General features: G+C 38.8%; 1 protein-coding gene across 3 annotated transcripts in view; it reads left to right on the top strand.

Annotated features, from left to right (window-relative positions):
• The window catches only part of LARS1 (leucyl-tRNA synthetase 1), an 80,117-nt gene that overhangs the window by 41,646 nt on the left and 25,972 nt on the right, over positions 1–12,499 (top strand). For all 3 annotated transcript variants that reach the window (XM_081504996.1, XM_081504998.1, XM_081504997.1), the window contains exons 14-21: positions 970–1,110; positions 4,462–4,539; positions 8,627–8,712; positions 8,808–8,873; positions 9,105–9,187; positions 9,588–9,726; positions 10,637–10,849; positions 12,226–12,283. In XM_081504996.1, coding sequence (XP_081361122.1) covers positions 970–1,110; positions 4,462–4,539; positions 8,627–8,712; positions 8,808–8,873; positions 9,105–9,187; positions 9,588–9,726; positions 10,637–10,849; positions 12,226–12,283 — 864 coding nt within the window. The remainder of the gene's footprint in view (positions 1–969; positions 1,111–4,461; positions 4,540–8,626; positions 8,713–8,807; positions 8,874–9,104; positions 9,188–9,587; positions 9,727–10,636; positions 10,850–12,225; positions 12,284–12,499) is intronic.

The following is a 12,499-nucleotide window of genomic DNA, read 5'->3' as shown; positions in this document are numbered from 1 at the left end:
TCATTACAGGAAGAATAGAGCTAACACTTGTAACAGAATTAAATAATTGGTTCAGTTCAGTTCAGTGCAGTCAGTCAGTCGTGTCCGATTCTTTGTGACCCCATGGACAGCAGCACGCTGGGCCTCCCTGTCCTTCACCAACTCGTAGAGAATGAAAATAAGAGGGAGTTTAAGAGTTCTTTTGCTTTAACTTGATATCTGCTGTGATGGATAAGAGCAAACAAAAAACTTTAACAGTAGGCATTTTCTTAGCACCTGGCACCTGCAGTTCAAGAACAAACAGTTTGCCTTTTAGTATCACCAATTCTATAGTAACTTATTTTCTAGTGTGGCAAATTTCCAGGCTTCTAAAGATAAAATTTTGCTATATTACTCATGAATGTTTATGTTTTCATGTTAGTGTCTTTAGAACTGTAAATTACTGGTGAAATAATTTTCATGGAGACTCCAGAAGACTTAAGATAAATCAGAAATAAGACCATCCATAAATTTAGTTGTTTACATCATTTTGCTGGCTTCCCAGGTGGCACCAGTGGTAAAGAATCTGCCTGCCAATGCAGGATACATAAGAGACACGGGTTCAATCCCTGGGTCTGGAAGATCCCCTGGAGTAGGAAATGGCAACCCACTCCAGTATTCTTGCCTGGAGAATCCCATGGAGAGAGGAGCCTGGCAGGCTACAGTCCATAGTGTTGCAGAGAATTAGACATGACTAAAATGATTTAGCACACATGTATGCATCATTTTGCTAGTTTTGAACATTAGTTGGTGCAGAGAATTTGGGTGGTTCCTATGGACAGTAGGATGATAGATTCACATCTGGATGTTTTCCCTAATGTGTAGAGCTGACCTAATGATATATAAAATCTCAGATGACGTCATTGGACAGTGGAGGCAAAGGACTATGCCCATAGGGCTGTTTTTATGTTCATTCAGTGTGAATAGTTTCACATTTTCTCTTTTTTGCAGGTGCCAATCATTGAAATCCCAGATTTTGGAAAGCTTTCTGCTGTAACTATATGTGATGAGTTGAAAATTCAGAGCCAGAATGACCGAGAAAAACTTACAGAAGCAAAGGAGAAATTATACCTGAGAGGTTTTTATGATGGTGTAAGTAATATTTTTGTTATCATTTTTGTTTGATTTACATACTCCATGATCTTTGATTTTCTTCTTAGTGATTTAGAAAAAAAATATAGAAAAATTTAGTACAATTTCAGCTGTGTCCTGATTTGAGAGGAATTACTATAAGATATGAACAAAGCTAGTGGAGATGATGGAATTCCAGTTGAGCTATTTCAAATCCTAAAAGGTGATGCTGTGAAAGTGCTGGACTCAATGTGCCAACAAATTGGGAAAACTCAGCAGTGGCCACAGGACTGGAAAAGGTCAGTTTTCATTCCAATCCCAAAGAAAGGCAGTGTCAAAGAATGTTCAAACTACTGCACAGTTGTACTCATCTTACACACTAGCAAAATAATGCTCAAAATTCTCCAAGCGAGGTTTCAACAGTATATGAACTGAGAATTTCCACATGTTCAAGCTGGATTTAGAAAAGCCAGAGGAATCAGAGATCAAATTGCCAACATTCGTTGGATCATTGAAAAAGCAGGAAGTTCCAGAAAAACATGTACTTCTGCTTTATTGACTATGCCAAAGCCTTTGACTGTGTGGATCACCACAAACTGTGGAAAATTCTTCCAGAGATGGGAATACCAGACCACCTGACCTGCCTCCTGACAAATCTGTATGCAGGTCAAGAAGCAACAGTTATAACTAGATATGGAACAATGGACTGGTTCCAGATTGGGAAAGGAATACGTCAAGGCAGCATATTGTCACCCTGCTTATTTAACTTATATTCAGAGAACATCATGTAAAATGCCAGGCTGGATGGAACATAAGCTAGAATCAAGATTGTTGGGAAAATATCAATAACCTCAGATATGAAGATGACACCACCCTTATGGGAGAAAGTGAAGAGGCACTAAAGAGCCTCTTGATGAAAGTGAAAGGAAAGTGAAAAAGTTGGCTTAAAACTCAACATTCAGAAAACTGAGATCATGGCATCCAGTCCCATCAGTTCATGGCAAATAGATGGGGAAACAATGGAAACAGTGAGAGGCTTTATTTTCTTGGTCTCGAAAATCACTGCAGATGGTAACTGCAGCCATGAAATTAAAAGACACTTGCTCCTTGGAAGAAAAGTTATGACCAACCTAGCTGCTGCTGCTGCTGCTAAGTCGCTTCAGCTGTGTCCAACTCTGTGCGACCCCATGGACTGCAGCCTACCAGGCTCCTCCGTCCATGGGATTTTCCAGGCAAGAGTACTGGAGTGGGGTGCCGTTGCCTTCTCCGGACCAACCTGGACAGCATATTAAAAAGCAGAGACATTACTTTGCCAACAAAGGTCCATCTAGTCAAAGTTATAGTTTTTCCAGTAGTCATGTATGGATGTGAGAGTTGGATGGTGAAGAAGGCTGAGTGTCAAAGAATTGATGCTTTTAAAGTGTGGTGTTGGAGAAGATCTTGAGAGTCCCTTGGACTGCAAGGATATCCAACTAGTCCATCCTAAAGGAAATCAGTCCTGAATATCCATCGGAAGGACTGATGCTGAAACTGAACTCCAATACTTTGGCCACCTGACGCAAAGAATTGACTCATTCGAAAAGAGCCTGATTCTGGGAAAGATTGAAGGCAGGAGGAGAAGAGGATGACAGGATGAGATGGTTGGATGGCATCACCAACTTGATGGACACGAGTTTGGGCAAGCTTCAGGAGATGTTGATAGACAGGGAAGCCTGGCATGCTGCAGTCCATGGGGTTGCAAAGAGTCAGACACGGCTGAGCGACTGAACTGAACTGATTATAAGATTATGTTCTTCTCTTTCCAAATTTCTTTTTTTAAATCTATTTTTGTCCAGTAGTATTACAGAAGTTCCATTTTTGTGCCCCTAATCTCAGTGAATTTCTCAAGAAGATGTTTAAAGTTAGTTCATCTTATTATGCAATACATGCCAAAGGTTTATTGCATGGACAATACCTGGTCCTTTTGCTCTCTTAATGAGATGAAATTTTAAATAAGCAGTTTTATTCAGTTCATTAATTTACTTGTTAATACAATTACTACATGCCATCTTAGCACAATTTTTGAACGTCTATTTTCTCCTTAATTGTACATATGTTAATGTGGCTTACATTTCCATAGAAAGAAAGTGAGGCTAGAGAAAGTAAAAACCCAGTCAAGTTGTTAGTGACTTGATATTGAAATGAAGATTTTTAAGGCTGTAAATGAGAATGTGTTTTACTTTTGCTTTCCATTTGTTTGTATGACCAAATATTGTTTATATGTCTTTTTTAAAACTCAACTCATCCATGTTTTGGATGACACTAAAAGACAAGACTAATATAGCACTTATATATTCGCTTATTTACATCTCAAAATGACCTTGCAAAGTAGGCACTTATTCCCATTTAATAGATAAGGAAATTGAGGTACTAAGACACTAAGTAATTTACCCAGTATCAGCCAGAGAGCCAGGTCAAAGCAGAGCTGGAACTCAAACTAGGCAACTTGGCTCTAAGATTTGTGCTGTTAACCCCTGTGCCATGATGATCAATAATCTATAATTTATAATGATGAATTAAATAGATGCGGAGCATTTGGGCATGTTAGAGGATTGGGAGGTGAAAATAGAAAACATGTCTTTTCCCCTTGAGGTAGAAAGTATTGGGAATTCCCTGGTGGTCCTGTGGTTAGGACTCTGCATTCTCATTGCTGAAGGCCCAAGTTTGATCCCTGGATGGGAACTAAAATCCTACAAGCTGTGAGGTATGGCCAAAAAAACCCCAAAACATAAAAAAGATAAAACCTATTTGAAAGAGTCAACAGGAATCTGATAGATGGTATCAGCCAGAAGGGAATGGTAACTTAGCTCTGTGACAGCAATGGGCAAGGCAATATTTTGCCGGAGAATTAAATCTCCTCATTACATAAAAGGCAGAGTTGAGAAACCGTAGGCCTTCCTCTCAGAGCCAAGTTTATCACATGGCCAGGCAAAGGAGAATGCTCGCTGGCAACAGACGGAGCTGAAAAGAGAAGCCTATCTGGGGCTGAGTTGCACTGGCTCAGTTCCTTCTCCCAAAGCCTTTAGGAATGATGTGAGTCAGGGCCGAGGAATTCTCTCCACATGGAAACCTAAGAAGTGGGAAGGAAGTGAACTTTTCTTTCTAATCATGTTCATAATATGTATCCTAGTTACACTAAAAGAAAAACAAGTGTGTTATAAGTATTAGTTGTCCAAGCTGTGCCAAAATAAAGAGGTATAGTTATAAATGTGATAAATTTCACACTAAAAATATCTTGGTTGTTTGTGGAGGTAAGTTTAGGTAGGAGAAAGTTTAAGGGGGACCCAAAGCAAATTTTAATTGTACATGTTTTTACACTTCTTATCATTTTAGGTAATGTTGGTGGATGGATTTAAAGGACAGAAGGTCCAAGACGTAAAGAAGACTATTAGAAACAAGATGATTGACACTGTATGTAACAGACTATCCCCTGAAGGCTGTTTTAGAAGAGCTTTTAGTTCATAGACTTTACAATGTTAATTAGCAGTTTTCTGTAGTAGAACCTGGAGCTGTATTAAAGATATCATTTTATTTACATATAAAATCGAAGACCTGTTTAATAATAGCAATTCATTCAACCTGAACATCCCACCTGTAATGTTGATGAAGGTAGTGTTCTAAAGTTGACATGTGTAGATTACATATAGCGAACTTTGAAGATGCTTTCTGGCAGTGACCATTTGCAGTACTGGTAGTTAACAATTCTTTCTGTAGTGCTTTACTTTTTGCTTTCATCCTTTTTCCCCTCTTCATTTTTGTTGTAACTTTTTTTTTGTTGAATTACTTAGCTGCTGAACTTTGGAAATTGAATTTTTGTTTTTGACAGTTATGTATACCTGTAATACAGAGAGACTGTCGTCTATAAGACTTGTTAAAAAAAGGCAGCAGTTTCCTCTCCATTCTTCCACATCCTCTTAAATTTCTCTTCCTTGGACAGGCTTACTTTCATCTGTCTTGTTATTTCTTTTAGTATCTCCACCTCTCTTGAGTGAGTGAGTGAAAGTCGCTCAGTTGTGTCCAACTCTTTGCAATCCCATAGACTATACAGTCCATGGAATTCTCCAGGCCAGAATACTGGAGTGGGTGGCCCTTTCCTTCTCCAGAGGATCTTCCCAACCCAGGAATCGAACCCAGGTCTCCTGCATTGCAGGTGGATTCTTTACCAGCTGAGCCACAAGGGGCAGAACTCTAATCTAAACGCTTGTAGTGTAATTTAAAAATGTTTCAGTTTTAGGCATTAGCCATTGATTTCCTGGTATGAAAGATCATGTGTCTTCCCCTCTAACCTCACATTTGTATATACTTCTTCACCCCACATCTTCCTAGTATAGGTATATTATAACTTAGGTTAGAGAGGTAGTCAATGTGTTGAGACATGGCTGATCCATAATGTAGTATACAACGAGAACTTTTCTTCCTCAGCTTTTGGTTTTCCTTGGAGTTAATAACTGTCTTTTTTTTTCTTTCTCTACTTTTTTTACTTTTAAATATAATTACAGACACTTCATCCCCAAACTCTGTCCAGCTGTTTATTTCTCTTCTCAGTACTCACAAACACATCAGTGTGCTATTGTTTACATCTTAGAGAAAGTTCTCCCAGAGCCTTCCGGCCTGTTGTAGTCATCCAGACTGGTTGCTTACTGTAGGCGTGCACAAATGTCAGCTGGGATGTTCCTCCACTGTTACTTAGGATTTCCTTTGTTTTTCTTGAGTTGGATCTCCTATTTCCTTGATCCCATGGCTGCTTCTTTCTTGTTTACTTTCTTGTTTTGTTGAAGCTCTGCCTCTAGAAATGTTCATGGAAAAGGATACCTGGAAGGTAAATTTTGTGACCTTCCATATCTGAAATATCTTTATTCTGTCCTCATACTTGAATGCTTGGATGTAGGATTCTGGGTTAGAAATCATTTTCCCTTAAAAATTTGAAGGTCATTACCCATGGTGTTCTTGGTTCAGTGATGCTGGTAAAAAGTCCAAAACCATTCTGGTATGGCGTGATCTATGTCTCCCCACCCACCCCAAGCTTATAGAATCCTCTCTTGAAATTTCATGAAGATTTATTTGGTGTAGATTAGTTTTAATTCATTCTTCTGGGTGTAGGATCGGCTCCTTCAGTCTGGAAACTTATGTTCTTCAATTCTGGGAAAATTAACTTTTTGTTTAATTGTTTTATCCCTTCTTATTCTTTATTTTTGTTTTCGGAATTCTTACTATTCAGATATTGGCTTTGTTAGACTCTGGAAGTTCTTTTGCTTTTGGGGGAGTCCCTCAACTTTTTCTTCCTATGAGTTTTTGTGTGTTTGTTTACTGTGTGTTTTTTATATCAGCTCCATGTGTGCTTGTACATATGTGTATAAATAAATATTCCTAAAAAATCACTGCATTTTTTTCTCTGTGTAGAAAATTTCAAATGTAAAAAAGTGGAGTAGTGTAATGAATTCCTGTATACCTCTTACTCAGCTTAAGCATTTACCAACTCAGAGCCAGTTTAAGAACTTATTCTGGTTATCTGATCTTTTGTGATAGAATGCTGCAATTCTCATTTCATGAATATGAAATTTTAATTTCTTATTAGTCTGAGGAAGACTATTGATATTTAAGAGTGCATACAAAAAAGATGATTGGAACCTTTTTGGATATAGGTAGGACTTGTCACTGGGCTTTACTGGGAGAGATCTAGAAGGTCCATTTGGGTCAGAGGGAATCCCTGATGTTAGCTTTGATGTTAATTAGGGCTTTGTGGTTTGTTAGATTCCCCTCAGAAGATTCTTCAGTTTCTGGCTCAAAGGGTCTAAGCTAAATGAGCATTCTGGGAGTTAACATGAAGGAAGATTGCTAGGGTGGGTATCAGCACCCATGTGCTGACTTTCTCTTAATCCCCCTCTTTTCACTATGAAACCTATTCCCTCAACTTTGTCCTCCGGTTGGGAGACTCTGTGTTGTCCTCTCCAGAGTGTAAACCCTCACTGCTCTGCAGGCACAGGGAGGGGCAGCTGCCTGTCTGCATAGTGTGGGATTAGGGTATCTGGTTCTAACTTCTGTAAAAGACTTCAGTTAGTCTTCCTCTTTCCAGCCTCATGTTACCTCCTTTTCCACAGCTGTCTTGTGCCACAAATCTCGAGTCTTTTGGAGTTCTGTAATGCAAGTGAAGTGAAGTGAAAGTTGCTCAGTCGTGTCCAACTCTTTGCAACCCTATGGACTGTACAGTCTGTGGAATTCTCCAGGCCAGAATACAGGAGTGGGTAGCCTTTTCCTTCTCTGGAGGTTCTTCCCAACCCAGGGATTGAACCCACGTCCCCCACATTGCAGGCAGATTCTTTACCAACTGAGCTACAAGAACTCAGCTTTCTCTTCTGTGGGCTTAGGATTCAGCTAGCTTCCTTTGGTCCACTAATACAATTGTCAGTCATTCTGCTTTTTAGTTTCCAAAATTTGGTTGATGTTATTTCTCCTCCCATTCTTGTCTTTGTAACTTCATACCATTAAAAAGAAAACCTCTTTGTTGTCATTTTGTTCTAATTTTGGGAAGGAGCAGAGTTAATTAAATGTCTGTTTTTAATTTACCATTGTTAAACCAAAGTCCTACCTGTTTCAGTATGAAGAACTTGTGTTAAGAACACAGAGCAGTGAATCATTTTATGAATAACAATGCTGAATCTTATTTTAAAAAATTATCCTAGCCTAATAAGCTTGGGATTGTAATACCTTAAAAGATATTTGTTTTAATATTTTTTAAAAAAAATAAAATTTATGGTCAGTTTTATAGTGGGAATTTTTCATGATACTATAAATCTTTAGTAATGTTATTTTCCATATCTAGTTTTCATGCTCGGAGAAGGCAATGGCAACCCACTCCAGTACTCTTGCCTGGAAAATCCCATGGACGGAGGAGCCTGGTGGGCTACAGTCCGTGGGGTCGCGAAGAGTCGGACACGACTGAGCGACTTCACTTTCATTTTCACTTTCATGCATTGGAGAAGGAAATGGCAACCCACTCCAGTGTTCTTGCCTGGAGAACCCCAGGGACGGGGGAGCCTGGTGGGCTGCCGTCTATGGGGTCACACAGAGTCGGACACGACTGAAGCGACTTAGCAGCAGCAGCAGCAGCAGCAGCAGTTTTCATGCATGTGTTTTTTTAAAGGCAATTGTTCCATGCATTTAGTTTCCTATTTTTGTGTTTTTCTTATAACAAAAATAGAAGACTGCCATAGCCTTTAAACCATAGCAGTAGAAACTGTTAAACATCTTTTACTCTGCAAAGGAATAAGCTGTACCCAGGGAAGGTGATCCACCAGGTGATCACTTTTCAGAAACAAGTGATATACAGAAAGAAAGGCAAGTAACTTCTATTCTGGGAAGAGGGAAGACATAGTGAAAACTTGCAATTTAGTTATTGGTGGTAGAGCGTTTTTTTTTTAAGTTATTTCTTTTCTTATCCTTGAGGAATAGAGATTGCTTTGACATGGTATCTGACATATTTTTATTTACTTTCATCTAGGGAGATGCATATATTTACATGGAACCAGAGAAACAAGTTATGTCCAGGTCTTCAGATGAATGTGTTGTGGCCCTGTGTGACCAGTGGTTAGTTTCTCTTATAAATAGCAAGCAGAAATTTTCTCCCGTCACTTTGCTTATCCTTGACTTTTTTTTTTTTTAATTAATTTGTCTACTCCCAGGTACTTGGATTATGGAGAAGAGAACTGGAAAAAACAGACATCCCAATGCTTGAAGAACCTGGAAACGTAAGATGGGAGGAGGTGCTGGGGTAGGGGAAGTGTTAGTCGCTCAGGCATGTCCAACTCTGTGAGTCCGTGGACTGTAGCCCGCTAGGCTCCTCTGTCCATGGAATTCTCCAGGCAAGAATACTAGAGTGGGTTGCCATTCGCTTCTCCAAGGGGAAGGGGAAGGAGATGAGAAATAGGGAAGACAATGAAGCCGAAGAGGAGAGACACTTTATATTCTGCTCTATCCAGGTACTGTGAGGAGACTAGGAGGAATTTTGAAGCAACCTTAGATTGGCTGCAGGAGCATGCTTGCTCAAGAACTTATGGCTTAGGTAAGCAAACTTCAAATTTTTCCGTTTGAATGACTTTGCCAGTTACACAACAGGTTAACACTTTACCTTTTTTCCTTGTCTTCCATTGTTTTTCTGAACTGGAAGTGAGAGGTTTTTGGTTAGAGGGTGAGAGAAATTAGAATCTGGTCCCCTCTCCTATTCACCTGATGGTAGAAGTATCTAACCCATATAGTTTTATGGTACACTTATTTTTAATAGAAAATTTCTAGTGCTTCAACCATTTTTTAAAAAATTTATCAGTTTATATTATTCCAGTAAATTTAAGAACCCACAGAAGTAGTTTTGTCAGTGCTAGAGACCTGCTTTTGAAAATGTGAATTCTGGTGATGAAGTGTCTCTTAGATTCCTCTTGCATGAATTTTCTTCCTTTTACTTTTAGGTACTCGTTTGCCATGGGATGAGCAGTGGCTGATTGAATCTCTCTCTGACTCCACTATTTATATGGCATTTTACACAGTTGCACACCTGCTGCAGGGAGGTAACTTGCGTGGACAAGCAGAGTCTCCGTTGGGCATCAGGTTGGTAAATGGATAGGGGAAGAAAGGTAATTTGTTAGCATGAGATGTAATCTTTTGATTATGTATTGAAAATGCTTTCTTTTTAAAAAAATTATTTTTGGATGCATCCGATCTTAGTTGAGGCAATATCTTTGTTGCGGCATTCTGGATCTTTAGTTGCAGTGCAAGGACTTTTCAGCGCTCAAACTTTCTCTATAGTTGTGGTGTGCAGGCTTCAGAGCGCATGGGTTCTATAGTTGCAGAATGTAGGTTTATTTGCCCCTTGGCAAGTGGGTTCTTAGTTCCCCAACCAGGGATTGAATCCATGTCCCCTGCTTTGGAAGGCAGATTCTTAACCCCTGGACCACCAGAGAAGTCCCTGAAAATACTTTCTAATAATTCGTTTTTATAAGAATTCATTTAGTGTAATTTTGTCGTGATGTTTTTGCTGTTAAATTGAGAAAAAGTAATAAATAACCCCTCTGTTATTCACTTTTTATTCTTATGGGAGTCTCTTGTCCTCATTTGTTACTGTAAAACATTAAGAAAGTGATTTCTGGGACTTCACTGGTGGTCCAGTAGTTAAGAATCCACCTTGCAATGCACGGGACGCGGGTTCAATCTCTAGTCGGGGAACTAAGATCCTACATGCTGAGGAGCAACTAAGGCCGAGTTGTGCAACTACTGAGCCTATGTGCCACAACTAGAGAGTCTGTGCTGAAATGGAAAATCTGGCATGATGCAATGACAATCCCCCATGCCACAGCTAAGACTCAACACAGCCAAATAAATGAATAAATAGGATAAATACTTTAAAAAAAAAAATCGATTTCTACTTCATGGTTGGATTAGAATGCTGGTTTTTTTCAAAGAAACTATATATATATATATGTTCTGTTGTTGTTTATTTGTTACTTTTATTTTACTACAGACCACAGCAAATGACCAAGGAGGTTTGGGATTATATTTTCTTCAAGGAAGCTCCATTTCCTAAGACTCAGATCCCAAAGGAAAAATTAGATCAGTTAAAGCAGGAATTTGAGTTCTGGTATCCTGTGGATCTTCGAGCCTCTGGCAAGGATCTTATTCCAAATCATCTTTCATATTTCCTTTATAATCATGTGGCTATGTGGCCAGAAGAATGGTGAGTGCTAAAAAAGATGTGAACTAAACGCATTGATTATGGACAAGGGTTCCTTGTGGCTTCAAATGTACTGATGTTATTGTAGAGGGTATAGTTAGATTTGCCAATACGTTATTTTTCTTAACACTAAATGTACTGAAGGAGAAAGCACACCTTCTCCTATTACATCCAGAAATTCTCGTACCTGCTTTCGGCTGCCAAAGCATTTCCCATTTCAGATACTTTGACGGTCAATCAGTAATTCGCTTGACCTATTACATGACTCATTTGACCTGTTAAGATACTGAAATAACAGGCAATTTCAAACAGAGTGTAGGTCATTAGAATGGGAAGGAAACATCCCTTTAGAGCTGAGAGCCCCAAGTTTCCAGTATGAAGTCATGATGTTCTGACTAGAATCTGGATCAGAGATGCATTTTTAATACCACGTGCTCAAGAGTATTCTTTCTGTCATCTTCCCTTTTGACCCAGACATGTCCCTGTGTTCAAGTAGCTGAAGAAACAAACCCCTGCCACTACTCAAATTTTATTTTGCAGAACCAAAGCAATCTCATGGAACTTCTTGTATTTAGGGTGAGATTGCATTTAGAATGAGATTACATCGTCTTTCTCAAGAATAAAAGAGAGATTTTGAAGAAGAGGAATAAAATAAATCTGATGTGGTTCTTGTCATTCAGTTAGTTTTCTCTATTGGTTTAAATGTGTTTTTGGAGAAATCAGGTATCTTAGAAGTATTTGTTAGTAACATGGTTGAATATTTATCCCATTGCGTCGTTTTGGACATATATGAGGGTGTTAACAATTATAGATAAGTGGTAGCTTCAGGTGCTTATGTTACCACTGTTATGATCACTTTCAGTAACTCATGTACTTTTCACTGCAACTTTTCATGGAAGATCTATCCCTGGTGGCACAGTGGGAAAGAATCCACCTGCAATGCAGGAGATGTGGGTTCGATCCCTGGGTTGGGAAGATCCCCTGGAGAAGAAAATAGCAATCCACTTCAGTACTCCTGCCTGGGAAATCCCATGGACAGAAGAGCCTGAAGGGCTACAGTCCATGGGGTTGCAAAAGAGTCAAACACAGCTTAGTGGCTAAACAACAAAGATCTTTTTATATCTGTATATATAGCCCGGCCTGTATTTTTAAGATAGTTCATAGTATTTCATCGTATGCTTGCACCATAGTTTATAAACCAGTCCTTTACTAATGGATACTTGTTTTCATTTGTTTCCTGTTATAAACAGGACTCAATAAATATCCCTGCACATTTGCCTTAAGAAACTTTTATGACTCTTAGCATTTAACTCAAGTTTTTAAAGCTAAACCATAATCTTTAAATTTTATTTTCTATCTTTAAACATTTACCTGTCAAGTGATAAATGGCCTGTAGCTGTGAGAGCGAATGGACATCTCCTCCTCAATTCTGAGAAGGTAACGCTCATTACCTCTTGATACATTAGAATTCTGCAGAAATGTTTTTCGGATTTAAGATGTACTTTCCTAAAGAAATAAAGAATATGAAAATCAGAGAGTTAAAAATCTTGCATTAAAAATTTTTAGTACTACCAATGTAAGTTAAAGATTTATCTTTAAAATTGAGTGAGTGGAGTAGATAGTATTAATTGAGAGGCGGGATGGGGAAAACTT

Source organism: Giraffa tippelskirchi, chromosome 6 (genome assembly GCF_054371585.1).
Source record: "Giraffa tippelskirchi isolate mGirTip1 chromosome 6, T2T-mGirTip1v1.2.pri, whole genome shotgun sequence".
NCBI classification, from domain to species: Eukaryota; Metazoa; Chordata; class Mammalia; order Artiodactyla; family Giraffidae; genus Giraffa; species Giraffa tippelskirchi.
This window is presented reverse-complemented; position numbering and strand designations above follow the sequence as displayed.